This window comes from Panthera pardus, unplaced genomic scaffold (genome assembly GCF_024362965.1).
Source record: "Panthera pardus isolate Hobbes unplaced genomic scaffold, ASM2436296v1 HiC_scaffold_16, whole genome shotgun sequence".
Lineage (NCBI taxonomy): Eukaryota > Metazoa > Chordata > Mammalia > Carnivora > Felidae > Panthera > Panthera pardus.
In genome coordinates, this window is record NW_026526721.1 from 6242305 (window position 1) to 6264404 (window position 22100).

The 22100-nt window shown below is 48.6% G+C and overlaps 2 protein-coding genes across 13 annotated transcripts in view; one reads left to right on the top strand and one right to left on the bottom strand.

Annotated features, from left to right (window-relative positions):
- The window catches only part of LCA5L (lebercilin LCA5 like), a 54214-nt gene extending 52636 nt beyond the window's left edge, over nucleotides 1-1578 (top strand). For all 6 annotated transcript variants that reach the window (XM_019420369.2, XM_019420368.2, XM_019420366.2 and 3 more), the window contains one exon: nucleotides 867-1578. In XM_019420369.2, the coding sequence (XP_019275914.2) occupies nucleotides 867-1558 (692 nt within the window). In that variant the 3' untranslated portion in view covers nucleotides 1559-1578. The remainder of the gene's footprint in view (nucleotides 1-866) is intronic.
- The window catches only part of GET1 (guided entry of tail-anchored proteins factor 1), a 61569-nt gene extending 39895 nt beyond the window's left edge, over nucleotides 1-21674 (bottom strand). The window contains exons 1-5 of one of the 7 annotated variants that reach the window (XM_019420376.2): nucleotides 16981-17272; nucleotides 12662-12827; nucleotides 11499-11566; nucleotides 8959-9073; nucleotides 5730-5867 (exon numbers count right to left, since the gene is read on the bottom strand). In XM_019420376.2, coding sequence (XP_019275921.1) covers nucleotides 5812-5867; nucleotides 8959-9073; nucleotides 11499-11566; nucleotides 12662-12827; nucleotides 16981-17142 — 567 coding nt within the window. In that variant the 5' untranslated portion in view covers nucleotides 17143-17272 and the 3' untranslated portion in view covers nucleotides 5730-5811. The other 6 variants (XM_019420380.2, XM_019420382.2, XM_019420375.2 and 3 more) reach the window with 6 other exon arrangements.
- Nucleotides 21675-22100: the final 426 nt, after the last annotated feature.

Genomic DNA, 22100 nt, shown 5'->3' on the forward strand with positions numbered 1-22100 from the left:
GGTGTTAGGGTCTTCGGGAGACAGGAAGCACACGTGGTGGGACGGACAGAGGAGGGTTAGAAGATTCTGGAGGCGCGGGATAGGCCAGGGGAGACCAGCCATGGATGGGGAGGCACCCTGGGGCCAGGAACAGCCGGAGCCATCACCCTGAGCCTCAAGGTGCAAAGGGAGAAAATTCGACAGAACCACTAAATGAGAGTATAGTGGCAGGAAGAGCTCGGTCCGTTTCAGCTCCGCCCGGGGCCTACAGGAAGATTCCATTTTCCACCTGCCCTTCAGTCTCCTGCCAGTGCCTCCCATGAGCCCAACCCAGCAGGAAGCCAGAGCACGTGAGAGGTGGATGCAGGTGCATCCATAAGAACCATTCTACGGGGATGTAGGGAAGCTCCGTGGGGGCAGGTGGGGAAGTTAGCCCACACAGCATGGGGATGATGAGTTCCGTCTTGAAATTGTCCACTCTGAGGATCCCACAGGGTCTCCAGGTGGGTATGTCTCACGAGCAAGTCAACCTGGTGGTGTAGAAACTAAAAGAAAGATCTCAGTTGCAGAACTCTATGTGAGAGTCATCTAAATATAAGAATTTTAGAATGGGGACCTCTCCCTGAGAAAGGGTGAGGTATCGGGGCACCTGGGCAGTTCAGTCAGTTGAGCGTCCGACTTCGGCCCAGGTCATGATCTCGCGGTCCGTGAGTTCGAGCCCCGCGTCGGGCCCTGTGCTGACACCTCAGAGCCTGGGGCCCGCTTCGGATTCGGTGTCTCCCTCTCTGTCTGCACCGCCCCCCCATACTCTATCTCTCTCTCTCAAAAATAATAACTACACATTTAAAATAATAATGATCGCTAAACAGACTATTTTTCGCATACAGATTTATCAAAGGAAGAGGACCATTTGGAAGTACGAGCACCTCCAGAGGACCCTGAGAGACAAAGGGAGAAAAAAGAAGATCAAGAGAAGAAAACCACGTTAGTGCCCGAAGAACAAGAAGTGCCACCAAAGAGAATTCAAGAGACTCACCCTGACAGGGAGGACACGCGGGAAGACGACGCAGTGAAGGAAGAGTTCAGAAGTCTGCAAGTCAGTGACGAGGGTGAGGGGCCCAAGAAAAGCGCAGCTGCAAACGTCAAAATACCCTTCCGGCAGAGAAAGCATTACTTGTTCACGGAAGCCACCGAGAACCTGCATCTGGGCCTGCCCGCGTCAGGGGGGCCGGCCGGCGCAGGCAAGGCCCACGGGCTCGCGGAGGGACCGAAACCAGAACGTTCTGTGAGCGGGTACGAACCCTCTTTCGGCAAGTCTTCCCGACCCAAAGCAAAAGACACCTTCAGCGAGAAGAAAAGCAGTCTCATGGAGGAACTGTTCGGGTCAGGCTGTGCCTTTAAACATGACCCGACCAGCACGGCTGCCCCCAGGGGGGCCGAGGAGACTGCAGAAGGCAAGGCGCACCATCCGCCTCCCGGTCAGGCCTCGGCCAGCAATGCTTTTGGAGATTCTAAAGTAACTGTGGTAAACTCCAAGTCGTCTTCGCCCACCGAAGGGAAAAGGAAAATAATTATTTAAATAGAAGCCTTATCCTAACATTCTGATTTGATATTCTCATTCTTACTTGCCTTCCATCTTACAACGTTAGTGTGTGTGTGTGTGTGTGTGTGTGTGTGTGTGTGTGTGTTGTAGTACTTAGACTGACTGGATAAGTAAGGTTTTGTTTTATTATAATCTAATTCTAAAAATCCAGGGGCACCTGGGTGGCTTAGTTGGTTAAGCGTCTGACTCCTGATTTCGGCTCAGGTCATGATCTCATGGTTTGTGGGTTCGTGCCCTGCGTCAGGCATCTCGCTAACAGTGCAGAGCCTGCTTGGGATTCTCTGTCTCCCTTTCTCTGCCGCTTCCCTGTTCCTGCCCTTTCTCTCAAATAAACACTTAAAAATAAATAAATAAATAAATATCCATGGTGATTAGCCAATGAAAACATTTCAAATATAAAATTGTATCTTTTTTTCTCTACAAATGAAACACGTCCATTATCTTTTGGAAAACTGATTACATGGCTTTCATATTCTACGGGCCTCGATGGCTCATAAGACCAAGTTAGTCACCAAGAACACACACGTCTCATATATAACAATGTTCTCAGCAATCACACTGTATTTTAACTAAAAAACATGGAAGCAGCTGTGAAAGGGAACAATATGATCAGAAGACTCTATTTAAAAAAAAAAAAAGGCACAGTGATTACCAAGCTTGGTTTCATGAAGATTATGTTTGAGTGCTCTCCTATTCGGTTAACCAGGCCTTTGTGGTGACTTTCCTCATGTACACCTGACATTCACTCTTTTTATTTCTACTGGTTGCACACACGCACCTTGACCTGTATTCTGTTAATCTTGTTCTGAACGAGCATATGGGCCTAATCATTGTCCACTCCAGCCAGCCGCTCTGTCCTAACAGATTCAGGATACTGACAGCATCTCCTGTGGGGACAAGATGGGGGCTGGACTCCCAGTGCTAAGTAGCTTACTTACCTGCAGTGATTTTTAAGGGCCACTTCTTGATAACGGAGACCGTGCTATTTCCAAAGAGGTGTATTGGGTTAGAGTGTGATAACACTTAAAAAAATTGAGAATAGTAAAATAAAACTTTTAAAAGAGAGTGAAAGCCATGGTGGAAAACCATTGTTTTTAAAACCAAAGATGAGATAAATATTGTAACTGCCATGCGTTTGACCGTTAGGAAAACTACCCTGGGGAACAGAGTAGGAAGGGGAGAACGGAGGCAGAGGGAGAACGAGCCCTCCCCCAGGCTTGTAAAGGGAGATTCGCAAATGCAGGTCAATTGACATAAATGCCTGGCCCCGAATTCTGGGAAATTTACTAAAAGGATTCTTAAAAATGGTGTACGGAGTAATATTCCATGTTATAACATCTACTTGCCTTGTAGCAGATGTCGAAGTTTTCAAGGGGTCTTTTCTTATGCCTACCCACAACAAAAGCATAAATCAAAACATAAATCAGAGCCATCCGAAAGTGCTTCTGTAGGGAACTACTTAATAAAAATATAATCCAGGACTGTTGCTTTCTGGTCATCTCAACTTTTTAAAAAATTATGCATAGGAGCACCTGGGTGGCCCAGTCAGTTAAGGGTCCAACTCTTGACTTCAGCATAGGTCATGATCTCACAGTTCATGAGTTCAAGCCCCACATCGGGCTCTGTGCTGACAGCTCAGAGTCTGGAGCCTGCTTGGGATTCTGTCTCTCCCTTTCTCTGCCCTGCCCCTCCTCTCTCTCTCGCTCTCAAAACAAACAAATAAACATTTTTTTTAAATTATGCATAGGAATGGTTATAGGGTAATAAAATGCTAACTTTTTATTTCTGAAAAATAAAATCGTGGCTGACTTTTTTTTTTTTTTCTTCTTTTGAGAGAAACAGAGCACAAGCGGGGGAGGGGCAGAGAGAGAGAGAGAGAGAGAGAGAGAGAGAGGGAGAAAGAAAGAGAGACAAAGAATCCGAAGCAGGCTCCAGGCTCTGAGCTGTCAGCACAGAGCCCAACATGGGACTCAAACCCACAAACCATGAGATCATGACCTGAGCCGAAGTCGGACACTTAACAGAATCACCCCAGTGCCCCAATTGTGGTCAACTTTTAAATTTATTCCTATGATTTTCGACAATGAACATACTCTATAACCAACAGGAAAAAAAAGGTTTTATAATAAAAACAAAAGAGCCACTTCCTGTAGTCTGGAAGACAAGGAACTCCAGCATTCCTGCTGATTAAGAAAGCTAAAAATGTTGTACCAGCTCTAACGAACATGTGTTCAGTTTTCAACTAGGTCGCACAGCCGGTATCAGTTTTCAACTAGGTCGCACAGCCGGTAAACACGAAGTGAAAGCAGGTACCCAGAGAGGCAGGTAAACAGAGCTCTGAAGTCAGCTCTTGCCTAAGGCATTTGCCACAACTGGAGAACTGAGTCTCCAGGACAAAACCCAGTGGGACAAAGTCTGTCCACCCAAGCAGGGGCCTGCCAGGAGCCCCACCCATGGGATGGAAGGCTGGGACATCCAGGGCCTCCAGCCTCCAGGACCTGGAGAAATTGTCTCAGACTCTGAGAGTCTGTAGCCAGTCTGCCCTCAACCTCCCGGGAAGCCTGAAAACTGGATTACCTACAGAGGGTAGTAGAAATGCAAACTGTCGGGGCGCCTGGGTGGCTCAGTCGGTTAAGCGTCTGACTTCGGCTCAGGTCATGATCTCGCGGTCCGTGAGTTGGAGCCCCGCGTCGGGCTCTGTGCTGACAGCTCAGAGCCTGGAGCCCGTTTTGGATTCTGTGTCTCCCTCTCTCTCTGACCCTCCCCCGTTCATGCTCTGTCTCTCTCTGTCTCAAAAATAAATAAACGTTAAAGAAATGCAAACTGTCTGTAAAAGCCTGTCCTTAACCCAGGTCTCAAGAAATCCCCACAGATAATTTTGTTTTGTTTTGTTTTAATGTTTATTTTTGAGAGGGAAAGAGAGAGACAGAGGTGAGTAGAGGAGGGGCAGAGAGAGAGGGAGACACAGAATCCAAGGCAGGCTGCAGGCTCCGAGCTGTCCGCACAGAGCCCGACTCGGGGCCTGAACCTGTGAACCGCGGGATCATCACCTGAGCTGAAGTCGGATGCCCAACCAACTCAAGTCATCCAGATGCCCCATCCTCAAAGATTATTTTAAAACTCCGGCCAGGTCAAGGAAGAGTGAACTAGTCGACTAGGATTCTACCCCTCATCCAGGCAACAGAAGGGTATCAACCCCAAAAGGAAATGTTGGTGGGTTTATGTGTAAAGATCTCCACTTGATTTACCATAAATGTAAAGCAGACCATAAAGAGAGCTTTAGGTGTTCAAGATCATGACCTGAGCGGAAATCAAGAGTCAGACACTTAACCGACTGACCCACCTAGGCGCCCCTATATCCAGTATTTTTTAATAGAAATGCAAAACCTATAGCTATCCATAAATAAATAGAAAAAAAGAAAAGCACAAATGTTAATACCAGTAATCCCCACTCTGTGCAATCATGGACTTTGTTTCCTTGCTTCCAAGTAGGAGTTGTTTGTTTTTTTTTTTTTTTAATGTTTACTATTTATTTTTGAGAGAGAAAGAGAGACAGAGACAGAGTGCGAGCAGGGGAGGGGCAGAGAGAGAGGGAGACACAGACTCCAAAGCAGGCTCGGGTTCTGAGCTGTCAGCATAGAGCCTCACATGGATCTCAAACTCACAAGCTGTGAGATCATGAGCTGAGCTGAAGTCGGTCGCTCAACCGACTGAGCCACCCAGGCGCCCCTAGGTATTACTTTTATAATTAAAAAAAAATTATTTTAAAAACACATTCATCAATATTCATATACACACCGGGTATCGTTGGAAGAGTCGTTTTTTCTTTTTAAATGAGCAGTTACTATTTTTTTAGGTATTACTTTTTTTTTTAATGTTTATTTATCTCTGAGACAGAGACAGACATAGCATGAGTGGGGGAGGGGCAGAGAGAGAGGGAGACAGAATCTGAAACAGGCTCCAGGCTCCCAGCTGTCAGCACAGAGCCCGATGCGGGGCTCGAACTCACAAACCGTGAGATCACGACCGGAGCTGAAGTCGATCGCTCAACCGACTGAGTCACCCAGGCACCCCTAGGTATTACTTTTACAATTAAAAAAAATTATTTTAAAAACGCATCCATCAATATTCATATACACACGGGGTATCGTTGGGAGAGTCGTAAGAAACTGGTACTGACGGGAAACAGAAAGTGGGCTGACAGGACACTCACCGGTCAGAAGATAGATCTACTTTTCATTGTATCCCTTTCTGTATCTCGTGAATCCAGTACGATGTTTATTATCTATTTAAAAACAGACTTGTAAAAAGCCGCGATGCTGTAAAACACGACGGCCGTGTAAACGTCCCTGACGTAACCTTCACAAACAAGTACCCGCGTGCGGAACGGACACGGGCCGGGACTGCGCGTCTCCTCCTCCAGCCTCGGTGACAGCCGTCAAAATCCTTGAGTATTACGCGGAAGATCAGATCATTAGGAGACGAGCAAGGGTCTTGTCAGGGAGACTGAACACGGACTAGTGACCCACGGGGGTCCCTGCGCACGCCGTGCCCGGCCACCGAGGCTCCATACAACCTGCCTCCAGGCCTGCAGCTCGCTCAGTGCGGGCGGCAGGCACGCGGCCTTGAGGGCCTGGCCCCGGAGGCTCCCCGGTGCCCCCCCTTCGCCTCGGCAGGTGGGGCTCTCATCCTTTGTGGCCAAAACACCCCCTCGGATGCTTTCGCTAGAAATACTCCCGTGATGCCTGCTCCACGTCCTTTCTGAGAAAAGCTAAGTCAGCCCGGGGCTGGGAAGTCTGAAGGAACGAGAAGGGGAACCTGACCCCGACTCTGGAGACACACTAGAGCGTTCTGGCACTTTGTCTTTTCCCGGCACAACTGGTAGCTTCTCAGGTCATTAGGGGACTCGGGAATACAAATACTACCTTTTAAAAACCAGTGACAGGATTTAGTTTTAAGGTGCAGTGGCCAACTGAGTTAACAGTCAAAGCCCTCTGTCACCTGTCACATTTCCAAACTGGTCATAGCAAGTTAAGTAATCATAAGGAAGGAAAAGTCACACAAGCCCTTGCAAAACTTTTAATTATAAAAAAGTGTTTTACACAGAGAAACTAGACTCATCGTGATCGTTTCACAGTGTGTACAAATACCAATCACTATGTCGTACTCATGAAACTAATACGTTATGTGTCAATTATAATTCAAAAAAAGAGCAACAGTAAAAAAGAAGTGTTTTCAAAAATGTATCCACTCAAATTAATTTAATCAGAATTCCCAGTTTAAGTTTGTTCCATTCTACAGAGCATAAATATTAAATGCTTAGAAAACACACTTCATTTGAAATGCTTTAAATATAAAACATACAATTCAAGCATAAAACAATGCATTATGATCTCATGAACACATTACAAAACACAGTGATGAAACATCAACAGCTTCAGATAAGTAGATAATACTATACAAAGGCTTGCCCAACACGTGACATTTCAACACAGGAAGGGAAAAAACACAAGCAACGTCAGATAGTGTTACTCTTAGCAGTACTACACGAGATTCCAAATTCCACTGGCGGTATTAAAGTTAAATTGCTTTCTAATCTGGGTCAAGAATAGCACAAAGTCTTTAGAGTACTTAAGTTAGAAAACCGACTTCCCATTGGCAACATGACCTTTAAAATACGCCAACAGGGCAAACCCCGAGTCACAGCGTGTGGACACCCACGCCACACCCTTCTCCCGACAAACGTGCGGCTCTGCCGGCGGGGGCACTCGCCTGAGAGACCAGAGACCGGCCGTCTGGCTCAACAACAAGTGCACAAGATCAGGCCTCTCGTATCTCACATAAGACCCAAGAACAAACACATTCAACAAAAAAACCTAACCTGTGTGCTTCTGTTTCCTTTAAAAAAAAAAAAAAAAAAAAAAAAGTATCAGGTTTTTAACCTATAAGGGAAAATCCACTGTTGACAAGTGTCTCAGCTGGACTCGTCTGGTCTCTCAGCTGAAAGGGTGCAGCACAATAGCCACGACTTTGTTACAGACTAAAATCCAACAGGTGATTCCAACACCACCTAGAAACCAAGAAATTCAACGTCAGAGAGCATGCCAACGGTTCTGCCCGTATTTCCGGCCTCTGCTACCTTTAATTTACAGGAATCCAACCCTTTCTCAGCAGTGCTAGGCTACGAAAAACTCAGACTGTGTCTCCTGGATTCAAACTCATCAGACCTGATTCACAGGCTGCCTCCTTCATTCAGTAAGAATCACACGAACTGGCAATGATGCGAATTTCTTTCCTGCCAGAGAGGTGTGTTGTTATTTACGACATTAACAAATCAGAAAACCACCCTGTAAGACTATTTGTTTTTCCTTCTCAAAATACTGTTATAAACTAGGCCATGTCTACCCTTGCCGTTCGTGCCCAGGTGATGACGAAGCAATAGGAAAGCAGGCTGCAAGAGTGCCGGTGGCCCCCGAGATGCCTGGGCCTCGTGCTCTCCTGCTCAGCAGCCCTGACAGCCCACCAGCAGTGCCCACAAGGCTGGGGGGAGAAGAGGGGCAGAGGGAGAAGGATGCGGTGAAATTGGAGTCTTTGGGAACAGTCATTCTTTTTCACTCAGTAAATTACTTCCAGCATGATCACAAAACACAACCAAAGGCTGGCGGGCAAGGATGCATGTTGCAGAATACAGACTGCATAACCAGACTACGACAGTAAAAAATTAGGACCTAAACAAATATCTTTAACAGAGAAATTAATGAAGAGCAGTTTTTTGAAATTCCTTCAAAAGTCTTCTGATACGGGAAAGGGTTTACAATATAAAGTAAAAGGGGATATGAAGTTACATGTACCAGACGACTTTAACTGTATAAAACAAATAGAAAATAAGACTGGAAAAACATACCACAAAGTTAAGAGAAGTTATCTATAGCCCATGAGATGGTTTTAAAATTGTTCTTGTCTTTCTAATCATTAATGATATGTACTACTTTTAACATCCCAAGGATGTTACCTTTCAAAAATAAAGGAACAGCCAATAGCAGTAAATGCTGGAGAAATGCCACGCGTGAGGAACGAAGAGAGGTCACAGAATCTAGGGACTAGAGACTGGCGTTTCAATGAACAGGGTATCAAACTCAAGGAGTGGACCTCGATTCTGGAAGCAGACTGGACCGAGAACTCTAGCACTCCTACCGACCATGCCGGTGACGCTGGCCACGGCAGGTAACTTCTCTAGGCCTGTTTCTTCACCGCGAGCCTGCTGCGAGGCCCAGACACCAAGAACTGCTCACTAGTGAATGGACGAGGTGGGGGTTACTTCACCTTGTACCCCACATGTCCATATTCTTCCCCTGGGATTTCCAGAGAACTCTTACCTGCTACTCTGGTAGGAAATGCTACCAGGCGGTCTAGTGGAGTTATCCATTTACTCGGTACCACGGCCACAGGGACAGAGTAGTATTTCCAAATGAGCGACACCATCAGGGCAGCCTGCAAAGACACTGCCGGTGAGCGGACAACCTGCCAGTGACACAACCAATAACCAAGAAAGACGAGAAACGCGCAAACATGCTAAGGAAACTCTCCAAACCGACGAGGTCAAGCCCTGTCAATCAGTCCTCGCGGGAAACAGACCCAGACGCACAGCCACTAATTTCCGCTGGCGGCACCCTGAAATAGTGTCTAATTAGAGACTCGTCCACAGGACATTGGCACGCACTGCTGCCAAGTGGGGTAGCCTTCTGTGAGCTGGCGTTTTACTGTTTTAATATGAATAACAAATACGCACTATTAAATTAGCTGATAAACCAACCCGGGTCCCGCATAACGAAGGGGTTCTTTCCTCATGGAGCATCTCCTTTAAGTAGCCAGACTATGATAAACACACCTTATTAGTGACAAAAGTGATCTCACGCCTCTGTGATCCTTGGAAAACCAATCGATCTCCCACCCACACACGGTGCTGGCCTCTGCTCGAGGAGGGAGCCCAGGGAGTCTACACGGTAGGCAGCGAAGCAGCATCCCTTCGGTTGTCCTCACCCATTTCGTGGCCTTGAATCAGCCACTCAAACGAGCGACCATAAAAGAGGGAATCTGGCTCAATTCTGCCCTCGGGAAACCAGCCAGTGTCACAGTGACAATGCCTCGGGGGGAGTACTTAAATGTACCCAGACAACCTGGGCTGTGTGGGGCGGGCCCAAATCCTTTCCCCAGTGAGGACCACGTGTAGCGCTGAAACCCAGAGGTCACTGAAGGCAGCCGCTCGTCGCGTGCGCAGCACATCCATGACCTCAGAGTATCGCAGCAGAAGCAGGGGTTCCGCAGGAACCTTCCAACCCCAGACAGGAAAGCTGGGAATCAATGGGCTGGACTTTAACGAGAACAGCGCCCCTCCCCCCCCCCCCCCCCCCCCCCCCCCCCCCCCCCGGAGAGCGGGCAGTCACTTCCACGTCCACACACCACACAACAGCCAGCGACCCAAACCGGCACTCTCACAAAATACTCTCTCTAGGGGGCGCCTGGGTGGGCTCAGTCGGTTAAGCGTGGGACTTCGGCTCAGGTCATGATCTCACAGGCTGTGGGATCAAGCCCCGCGTCGGGCTCTGTGCTGACAGCTCGGAGGCTGGATCCTGCTTCGGATTCTGTGTCTCCTCTCTCTCTGCCCCTCCCCTGCTCATGCTCTGTCTCTCTCTGTCTCAAAAATAAAACATTTTTGTAAAAAATTAAAAAAAAACAAAAAACAAAACGCTGTCTAAATAAGCTTCTCTCCCTTCCCCACACGCCTCCCCAAACTGCATTGGAATAAAGGCAGTAGGAAAGAGCTCCAGGGAAGCTACTTCAGCATTCATGTGCTGAAAACTTCAACGTCTCACAATTCCAACCGAGAAAGGCTTTCTCGGAGCCCTCGCGCACCGCTGGTGGGAACACAGCCGGTGCAGCCACCACTGCAAAACAGTATGGAGGTTCCTCAAAACATTAAACACACAATTACCGTAGAATTCCATTAAACATAGAATTCCACTACTGGGTATTTGCCCAAAGGAAACGAAAACACTAATTTGAAAAACTATACAGCCATCCTTATGCTTACTGCAGCATTACTTACATTAGCCAAGATACGGAAGCAAAATGTCCAGTGACAGATGAATGGATAAAGAGGAGGTGGACACACACACACACTGGAATACTACTCAGCCATTAAAAAGAATGAGATCTTGGGGCGCCTGGGTGTCTCAGTCGGTTAAGCGTCCGACTCTTGGTTTCGTCTCAGGTCATGATTTCATGGTATTGTGAGTTCAAGCCCCGTGTCAGACTCTGCGCTGGTGGCACAGAGCCCGCTAGGGATTCTGTGTCTCCCTCTCTCTCCACCCCTCCACTGCTCGTGCTGTCTCTGTCTCTCTCAAAATAAATAAATAAACTTAAAAAAAAGAAAAATAAAAAGATGAGATCTTGCCATTTGCAACAACATGGACGAACCTAGAGAATACAGTGCTGTGTGAAATAAGTCAGACAGAGAAAGACAAATACCGCATCATTTCGCTCACATGTGGAATCTAAAAAAACAAGATGAATAAACACAAAAACTAGGACCTAAATAAATTTTAAAAAAAGCAGATGGTGACCACCACTCTCCTGGCAAGCACCAAGTAACACAGAAAACTGTTGATTCATTATGCTGTACACCTGAAACTAACACTGTGTGTCGTACTTCAACTCAAAGAGAGAGAGAAAGGCTTTCTTCTAGTCTAACTTATAAATCCACAGTGCTCGGTTCCATGCTGGCAGGATGACGCAGCACAGCAGCTGAGAGTGGAAAAGCCTGAATTCTCACACCTGGACTCTGGGGGCTGCAGAGTTCTGGAGGACAGTCTGGTACCAATTTTAAGGACCCCAGGTGACACAATACGGCACTTACTTGCAATATATAGAAGGCAACACTTATAACCCATTTTATCTTGGCCAATTGGGCTGTCCGAGCTTTCACTGAAAGGAAAACAAGGATGAAATCATTATTATCAGTCCTGAAAAATGAAGAAAATACTCAAAGGACACAGAAATGTCATTTTCATTTTATAAAATGTTTTCTAATTCAGTGTATTTAGAAATTATAAACCAGATAGGTGCCTGGGTGGCTCAGTCAGACATCCGATTCTGGACTTCGGCTCAGGTCGTGCTCTCGTGGCTCATGAGTTCGAGCCCCAAGTCGGGCTCGGTGCTGACAGCTCAGAGCCTAGAGCCTACTTCAGATCCTGTGTCTCCCTCTCGGTCTCTGCCCCTCCCCGACTTGTGTGTGTGTGCGCGCTCTGTCTCAAAAATAAACTTTGGAAAAAAAAAGAAAATATAAAACAGAATTTCTTAAAAGCCACAGATTATGCCAGTCATTGAAATAGAATCACACACAGATTATAAGATTTGAAGCTTTAATTGTGAAAATGCTTAAAACTATCCATCTACATCAGAGATTCCTTTTATAGTGCACTTATCACTCACCAAGAGGACTATATTTGCTCCCCAGGCCTCCCTGTCTACACAGCACACTAACCCAGAAGTGGAAACCTGGCTAGTCCTGGGCCTGGGTGGGCCCTTCCATATGTCCTATGAGCCATGGAGACAGCTCTCTCACCCAGCACATGGGTGAAAAACGTCTTCATCACAGGAGACTGCTAGGGGTGGTGGCAAAAGTAGCGGTGAACAAGACCAAACCCCGACCCTGAAGTCTATACTGGGGTAAGGACACTGCTGGGCATTTCTGAGAGTATTCACAAAAGCCCGTGGGAATCCAGTATGACATTTTCTCAGGCTTATCTCAAAATGTATTGAATTTGAAAATGTCTACCTACAGAAAACGAAGAAAAACTCAGAAGATGTTAGTTGTTTCTGTGTTTAGGAAGCAAAGGTTCACAGGCAAGTAAGGAGAAAGAAATAATGATCACTGGGTTTCTTCCAGACAACCTAAACGTTGCTTTCAACAGTTAGAACATCGAAGAATCGAAACATATATTCCACGAATCTTTATATAAAAACTTCTCTATTAATCAGCTCTCGTAAAGCTTTCCACACTACAACTGAAACCAGTACCGTGAGTTTTGAGCTTATCCGTCATCTTGTTGATCTTTCTCTCCAGCCTGGCATATCTGGCGAATTCATCCATCATGTTGACGGTGGAGAGTTCTTGCTTCATACCCTGGATCTCCGCTCTCATCTGCGACTCCTGCTCAGCGTCCTTCTGCAGCACCCTGGACATCTGGTGGGGCGGACAGCGGGGATCAGCGCCTTTCCACGGGGGTACACCTTCTCCCCCACCTCCTCCACCACTCCACTGAGGTCTCTTCCAGCGGGGCGGGCTGCCCCTTACCTACATAGCCAGCCTCGGCTGCCCGGTCCTCCTGCCCCCACAACCACCACAAAGACAAAAACTCCCTCTGATGTGGACCATTATTCACATTATACGTTTCCTTTTGCAGATATGCTCACGGATCGCTCTGGTACAAATGGATGTATCTTTCACTCTAACCACAAAACGGTGATTACAGAATGAAAACCAATTCCAGTTGCCACTCGGTTGACAAGGAGCACACATCCTTTTAGGTAGGCAGAGGAAGGTGAGCGAAGGGGGCCAGTGAGGAGGGCGTAGCCCAGCAGGAGGAGGGCACTCCCACAGAGGGGCACCTTGGCAAGGGGGTCAGAGCCAAGCACAGTGCTACAGGGGTCTCCAAGAAAGGGCGGCCTGGCATTAGAGTGAGCGCAGGAGTCATACAGGATACAGGCTGGGAGCACCCAGCCAAACACAGAGACAGAGCCCAAGAGGGGCTGGCCGGCATGGGGGATGGGGGGAGCAGGCATTGCAGGGGGCAGGGACGGGGTGGGGGGAGCAGGCATGGGGGATGGGGGAGGAGCAGGCGTGGGGGAGCAGGCACAGGGGTGAGGGGGAGTAGGCATGGGGGAACAGGCATGGGGGGTGGGGGGGAGCAGGCAGCAGTGAGGATGGGAGTTACAAAGCCTTAATCAAATACAGCAGACATAATGAAAATAATGGGAGGCAGTTTTCTGTCAGAAAAGGGGATTAGAAATATGGATCTGGAAAAGAATACAGTGAATCCTGCTGTGTTGAATTAGAATTGGAGGCATATGGGTGTGAACTTGCGATTTTCCGCAGATGGAGAAATACAGATGTAAAGGTTTGTGAAGGGGCACCTCCGACAGCCAGGCCCCCATCGCTCACATGCAGCGTCCCCAGATACCTGCGCACACACACACACAACTGCAGGGTCGCTCGCTCCCACCCCAGGACCAGGGAGCAGTGGCCACCAGGTGGCGCTGGGCAGCGGCCAGGACAAGTACAGATCCCCTGACAGCAAGGGTGGAGTGAGACCCACCCACAGCGCAGGTCTGGGGCGGGGAAGGACTGAGAAACCCTGGAGCACCCACCCCAAGCGGAGAGTGAACACCCCTAAACCAAAGTCCACAGCGCCAGAAGACCTGCAATGAGAACACAGCATCCCTTCTGCGACATCAGACAAGGATGTTCCAAGAAGGCCATTGTGCGAACTCACTGCCCTTGCCCTATTCAGAAATGTCAGCCCTGCGAGTCCAGGAAAGACCAAGAATCCTTCCAGACTGAAGAGGCGTGACAAGTATGTGCAACGCATGGTACTGACCAGGGTCCTTTTGCTGCAAAGGACCTCACTTGGGAGGAGTGAAAACAGGAACGAGAGATCAGGAAGGTCCCTGATGGTTGTGTTGTGGACAAGCCACCTGTTTATACACTAGTGCATCCAGGAATGCAGGGGCGCAGGTTGACAGCTTAATTTCAAATGTTTCAGGAAACAATATTGGTTCCTTGCACTGTATGCGTAACTTTCCTGCACGTTTGTTTCAAAATTTTTAAAAGTTTGATTAAAAAAAAAGATGAGGGGCACCTGGGTGGCTCAGTCGGCTGAGCCTCCGACTTCGGCTCAGGTCATGATCTCACAGCTTGTGAGCCCCGCGTCAGGCTCTGTGCTGACAGCTCGGGAGCCTGGATCCTGCTTTGGATTCTGTGTGCCTCTCTCGCTCTGCTCCTCCCCTGCTCGTGCTCGCTCACTTGCTCTCTCTCTCAAGAATAAATAAAACATTAAAAAAAATTTTTTTTTTCTTAAAGACTAAAGAGGAGCACCCGGATGGCTCAGTCTGTTAAGCATCCAACTCTTGATTTTGGCTCAGGTCACGATCTCGTGGTTGGTAAGTTGGAGCCCCTCGTCAGGCTCTGCTCTGACAACGCAGAGCCTTGTTGGGATTCTCTCTCTCTCCTGGTCTCTGCCCCTCCCCTGCTGGCATTGTCTGTCTCAAAATAAATAAATAAACTTTAAAAAAAAAAAAAAAAGAAAGAAGATAACGTATGACGTGTACTGGCACATAGCACGCGCACAATGAGTCGGTCCCTCCGGCTTAGGCTCCCCTCTGCACAACAGGGCAACTCTTCAGAAAGAGACCGGGAAGCCATGTCCCCATCACGGGTCTCCCCCGGCGCCCGCGCAAGTGCCAGGTCCTGGGACCCCCTCTGAGGTGGCAACCTCCGGTGCCTGCGCAATGAAGTCCTTCTCGTGGGGACACGAGAGGTCTCTCAAGGGCACCTGAACAAAGCAGTGTGTTTGCTACCGCACATCTTCCTGCAGGCCTTATGCCAAGAGTAGCTCTGTCTTCACCCCCTCTGCCCTCGCCTGGCCCCTACCCAATCCCCTAACTAAAGGACAGATATACTCCAACCTGATCCACTCTGGAGACGAAAATAGGAACAGGACAAATTTTCTTAAGAAAGTCACAGAATCATCTTTAAGAGCAAAGAGTCTATGGATGTTTAAACTTAACACATCAAGAAATGGGCAAGAAGTAGATTTTTTGAGTGAAAGAGATCCTATCTTGATTGTGATGTAGTTATCCTACTGAATAAGGGCACAAACTCATCAAATTGCCCACCTACCTAGAAAACGTCAATTTCACTAAATGCAAAGTACACATCAATAAACCTCGCTTTTAAAACTAGATTTTCAAGGGGCGCCTGGGTGGCTCAGTTGGTTGGGCATCCCACTTTGGCTCAGGTCATGATCTCGTGGTTTGTGGGTTCAAGCCCGGCGTCGGGCTCTGTGCTGTTGGTTCAGAGCCCAGAGCCTGCTTCGGATTCTGTGTCTCCCTCTCTCTCTGCCCCTCCCCTGCTCACGCTGCCTCTTTCTGTCTCTCAAAAAATGAATAAACGTTAAAAAAAAATTTTTTTAAACTAGATTTTCAAGAGAAGAAACAGAAGCACAAACACATTACTTAGCAGTATACAGAACACACAAGAAAATTACAAACCGAGAAGGCCAAAGGTGTTTACTCAGCACTCAGTGAGCGAGGGTGGGAAAATGAGCTTGGGGAGAAGTGAAGAGTTTTGTGGTTAAATTAGACAACTGCAGTGCTTGGGGGGGAACGGATAAATGACATCTGCAAGTATACAGAACTATTCCAAAGTGTTTAAATTTGCAAATATGTACCCACATTAATCCAAGACCTCCCTATAAGTGACAACTAAAACATTCTAGAATTTATGAATTGAATTGTAACACTTAATGAGATTTGAATGTAAAGGTTTTGAATATTAATGTTTAAAACAAAAATAAACCCCTGTCCTCCTTATGTACTCAAAAGCACCTTCCAGGACATTAAACCTCCCACTTGACAGAAACAGATAGGCTGTGTGGGGTACAGCTTTTCAAAGACCTGGAGACGGGTCTACAAAGCATTCTCAAGCAGAAAATGAGTTATTAAGATGACAGGCAGTAGGAGAATCTTGGGAGAAGACGAGGATAGAACCGATCCTTCTCGTCACCCCGGTGCCCCAGACGCTGGCCGCCAGCCTGCATGAGCTCAGTGTCCTACCAGACTCACCCTCAGGTCCTGTCCAAGTTCCACACTCCCTTCCCAACAGACAAAATGCTAGGGCTTGAACTTGGGGTCACACCGGGTTAGACTGAAACCCCACTCTACCACTCAATGGCTGGCACCTACCTCCCTGGACCAGACCCATCTGAAAATTAATCAATGCATAATGCCAGTTAAGTCCCAAAGGCTCATCCCTCCTGGAACACAGGAGGCACAGGGGGAATGACATGCTGGGGTTGCCCGCTCAGATGTGTCCCTAATACAGGCGACACACTCGTCATCCGGAGAAGGGACCAAGGCCCCTTCTGCGGACCCGAAACAGCCCAACGTGCCACGCCCGGCGGGTCAGCGCTCTCCAGTCGGGAGCCCCCCTCACAGCACAGGTCCCCCGCACGTGGACGACCCCATTCACAAGGCCGCACCTGCGCACCCAACCCCCAGTGCCCCCACAACTACTACTTGGGGGTCATCCTCACGCCTGGTCTGCAACAGGAACTCACTAGGTGACCATGCTCCTTGGAAAGGGAGAGGAGGGTCCCAGGAAGGCACCTACAGTGGCAGTTCCTGCAGTGTCTGCCCCTCGTCTCAGTGGCCTGAGCCCCTATAGGGAAACGGAGGCGGCCACTTTTTAAAGCAGAAAATGAAGGCAATTCCAAAATCATCAATTATAAAAACGGCAGTCGGCCCCACAAACCAAGTCCCAGGCGGACAGCCTGCGCTGTGCCCGCGTCTAGGGTCAGCAAAGCGAGGACCCGTGAAGGAGGGGCTGCTCATGCCAGCGCTGAGCCCACCCTCGGCCGCGTCAATCCTGGGGCGTCTGCGCAGTGCGCCTCCCTACACCCCGCCCTCTGCCGCGTCAGTCCTGGGGCGCCTGCGCACTGCACCTCCCTACACCCCGCCCCTCACCGTCGTTCCCGGGGCGCTTGCGCAGTGCACGCAGCTCGCTGGGACGTTCACTCGGCCCAATGCCCTCGTCAGGCTTGAGGCGCCTGCCTCAGGCTTGAGGCGCCTGCGCAGCGCGCCTCCCGACACCCGCGCAGAGTGGGAGCTCGAAGGGGCACCTTTGTCCACCTCTTCCTCTGCCTTTGGCTGAACAAAGTCCTGGATCGCCTACTATAGGAACTAGGCTCTGTCATCCATACGTCCTGTGACCAGCTTGAAGACGGGAAAGAACTCTGAGGAAATGCCAGCCAAGTCAACACCAGGGACTGGGGATCCTCATCCAGGCCCCTCCTCCGCCCCAGTATTGAGCTGAGATCCCCTGCCAGGACCTGGCCAGGCTTTGCTAGGCAGAGGACTTGTGATACTTAAGAGATTATAGGGCCTCAACCAGCCTACCCGACTAATGGGACGGCGTGCCCCTCCTCTGCTTCTGGCTGGGTGGGAAATGCTTCCGAAACACTGTAGGGAAGGCCATAATTGGAAGGACGAGGATATGGCCCATTCCCAATTAAGCTTTCTGATTCTCCTCGGGAGGGCCTGTAATGGGCAGCCTCTAAGTGTCGTGAAAGAACAGCATTTTACCCGACCCAGGACCAAAGCATGCCTTACAGCTTTACACTGACCCTCGCCACAAACCCAGCCACCAGGCTGTACAATGTCTTCATTACTCTTCCCTGTTCTGAACACCAAAAATAAGGGCTGTACTCTGATGGGATAACTATACATCATCCTTTGAGCCTGGCTCACAACCCTGGCAAATAGCGCTACAACCAAGGGGAAACGGGTTTAAGAAAGCTAACTGGATTGAGGTTAGAGAGGCTGTACTTCCTGTGGGAAGCGGCACAGAATGTGAACACAAGTCCAAAGGCAAACCCAGGGCTCTTTCATCTAAACGATGAACATCCACGGGTGCAAGCCTCAGGCACAACTAGACTGCAGCGACAACCTTTAGTGAGTGTGCACTAGCTGCAGAGCACGGGTTTGGTGGAAGCTTAGTTAAGGAGCCCGAGATGATGACAGATCTTCCTTACAGCTGCTGCCACACCCGAAACAAACACTCCTCTTTCCCCCTCTGCTAATGGGAAATTACGAACGATTCATAGAGGAGCACAAAGCCAACACAGCCTCTTTGAGCAATTTAGGTTAGTTTCATATGGCTCCCACAAGAGATGAAATGGGATGGGGTACACAAGAATCCAGGAGATACTCCAAGGAAGATGGGCAAGCAACCCCCAGAATGGAAGAAAATATGTACAAATCATATACCTAAGAAGTAGTTTAATCCACAATATACAAACAGCTCCTCACTCAACAAAAACCCAAATGAACAAAAAAAAAAACAAACAAAAAACCATTCACTCCCTGCTGTGGGCCTACAGAGGATGCCCTTCCCTTAGGGACAGCTGCATTAAAAAGGGGAACAGGGGCGCCTGGGTGGCTCAGTCAGTTAAGCGTCCGACTCGGGCTCAGGTCATGATCTCACAGCTCGTGACTTTGAGCCCCATGTCGGGCTCTGTGCTGACAGCTCGGAGCCTGGAGCCTGCTTCGGATTCTGTGTCTCCCTCTCTCTCTGCCCCTCCCTGCCTCACGCTCTTTCTCAAAAATAAATAAACATTAAAATACATACATATATATTTAAAGGGGACAAAGGACTTGAATCGACATTTCTCCAAAGAAGGTATACAGATGGCCAATAAGCATATAAAATGATGTTCAACATCACTAATCATTAGGAAAATGCAAATCAAAACCACAGTCAGATGCCACCTCACATCCATTGAGGACGGCTATTATCAAAACAAAACAAAACAGAAAATAGCAAGTGTTGGAAATTGTGGAGAAATTAGAACCTTGTACATTGATGGTGACGATGCAAAATGGTGCAGCGGCTGTGGAAAACAGTTTGGCAGTTTCTCAGAAAATTGAAAATAGAATTACCACATGATCCAGAAATAACACTTCTGGGTATTTACCCAAAAGTACTGGAAGCAGAGACTCTAACAGGTATTTGTACACCAATGTTCCAGCAGCATTATTCACAAGGGCCAAAAGGTGGCGACAACCCAAATGTCCATCAAAAGATGAATGGATAACCAAAATGTGGTCTATACATACAATGAAATATTATTCAGCCTTAAAAAGGAAAGAAGGTAATCCTAGCACATGCTGCAACAGAGAGAGCCTTAGAGACATTATGCTGAATGAAATCAGCCAGGCATAAAAGGGAAAATCCTGCATGATTTCACCTACATGAGATAACCACAGTGGCCAAATTCATAGAGACAGAAAGTAGAACTGTGGTTGCCAGGGCCAAGGTGACAGAGGACAGGGACTTACTGCTGAATGGACAGAGTTTCAGTTTAGGAGGATGGAAAAATTCTAGATGGATAGTGGTGATGGTTGCACAACAATGTGGATTACTTCATGCCATCGAACTACACACCTAAAAATGATAAAATGGTAAACTTTATGTTACGTGTACTGTACCACAATTTTTTATTTAAAAGGAAAAAGGGGCGCCTGGGTGGCTCAGTCGGTTGAGGTCCAACTTCGGCTGAGGTCGTGATCTCACAGTTCGTGAATTTGAGCCCCACATCGGGCTCTGTGCTGACAGCTCAGAGCCTGGAGCCTGCTTCAGATTCTGTCTCCGTGTCTGTCTCTCTCTCTCTGCCACTCCCCTGCTCCCCAAGTGTCTCTCTCTCTCTCTAATATAAACATTAAAAAAAAAAAAAAAAGAGATGGGCAGAGGCCAGCTCTTCAAGGGTCTTTTATGCAATGCTAAGTACTTGGGACATCACCTTAAGGACTAGGTAGCATCAGGATAGATTCTGAAGGGAGGTTGGGGGGTTAGAGAGAATTCTGTATGCCTTAGGACAATGCAGGTAGTAAACTCCTGGCACAGAGTTTTACACAAAACAGGCACTCAGTGAATGCTGGTAGAATAAAGAAAGAAAGTGGAAATCCTGCCTAGTCTTCAATTCCACCCCCACCCCCCGATACACACACACGCACACACACACGTACACCACCAATTTAAATCAGCACAGAACTGCGTTTCCGGCAATAATGCTCCAATGCTTGCACCCAGTCTCTGAGCTCTGTCAGACAGTCCCTCACTCCCGCTGTGGACATAAAGAGGGCGCCCTTCCCCAGGAAACAGCTCCCTGTTTCCCGCACACACCTGACATCAAATTTGCCACCAAACCTCTCTTCGGGCTCCAACAGGCAGAGGGACAAAACTAGGAGAATCACAAACCAAGATCAGTCTCCAGCCCCGCAGTCCCGAACCGGATGACACAGTGCAACCCCTTGACCCTCTGTGTCAGACTCCTCCTCTGCTAGTAAAAGGAGACGGGATGACATTCATATTTTACAGCAGCCGTGACGACTGGACCCGAGGTTATGTACTCATGCCTACGCAAAACGCACGGCGGAGAGCTGCATTCCAGTGCCCTTTGCTCCCTTGAATACAGGAAGCATCACACAGTGCCGAGATTCTGTCTACACTGCCTCTCACCCCAAGAACGGGGGCTGCTGCACCCTGAGATCCTTCCATATGGGACCTGGCAGAGCTGGCGCTCTGGCACTGCATGCACGAAAGGGCCAGGGCCTCCAGGCACTGGACCCCCAGCAGCGAGGCTGCTGGATGCCTCCAGGGACCGGGGGCTAACGGAACTAAGCGTGGCTGGCAGAGGGGCACTGAGAACTCCCAGTCTGAGGGCTGCTGCCACGTGAAAACGTGGCCAGGTGCTACCAGGTCATTCTTTTTTTTTTTCTCCCCGAGAATCCAGATATCCGGATTTGGGAGTAAAGCCTTGCAACTTTTAGACGCTAACAACGGAAGGAAGGAAGGAAGGAAGGAAGGAAGGAAGGAAGGGAGGAAGGGAGGGAGGAAGGAAGAAAAAAAGAAAAACCTTAAGGCGAACAGCCCAACCAGACGCTTCTCCGGCCCTCACGCGGTTGGTCTGAGTCCCATGTGTCTACACCGGGCTCGCCGGGGACAGCGGCGGAGACCCACCGGCCCCCTGGAAGGCCAGACAGTCACTTACGAAGGAGGAGAAGGACGGGAGGAGAATCCTGAGGACATTGCACCCAAACACGAAGCTGAGCACCAGCAGCCACGCCCAGCGGTCGGCCTCCGCCGCGCTCATCCCGGAATCTCCTAGAGCTGCCGGCTCCGCTAAGGTAACTCCATGGGGACCACGCCGGCGCCCACGCCCTCGCGGGCGCCTGCGCAATGAAACGCAGCGACCTCTGAGACGCGCCGCCGCGCCTGCGCACTGCGCCGCACTTGGCGGGGAGGCGGAGTCCTCTTTTCTTCTTGGTCCCGGCGAACGCTTTGCAGCATGCCTCTTGGCCTTTCGGGCTTCCGTAGTTTTCCTGCACCCTCCCCACCGTGTCCTGGCTGCGGGTTTACCGGTTCTGGTGATTCGGCTGCTCCCGTCTCTAATTTTGTTGTCGCTGCGAACCACTTACGTAACGAGTACTTTCTTTAAATTGACTCGCTTTTATTCCTAGATAAATTTATTTTAAAGTAAGCCTTTCCGTAAATGGAAAACTATCGTAATTGTAGTAGCAAGTGACTAAAAAGAAAGGTTTCGTAGTTATATGTAAAATGCCTTGAGTTTACATTTCAAAACAAAACAATGAAATCTAAACAATTTACAAAGCTGCATAC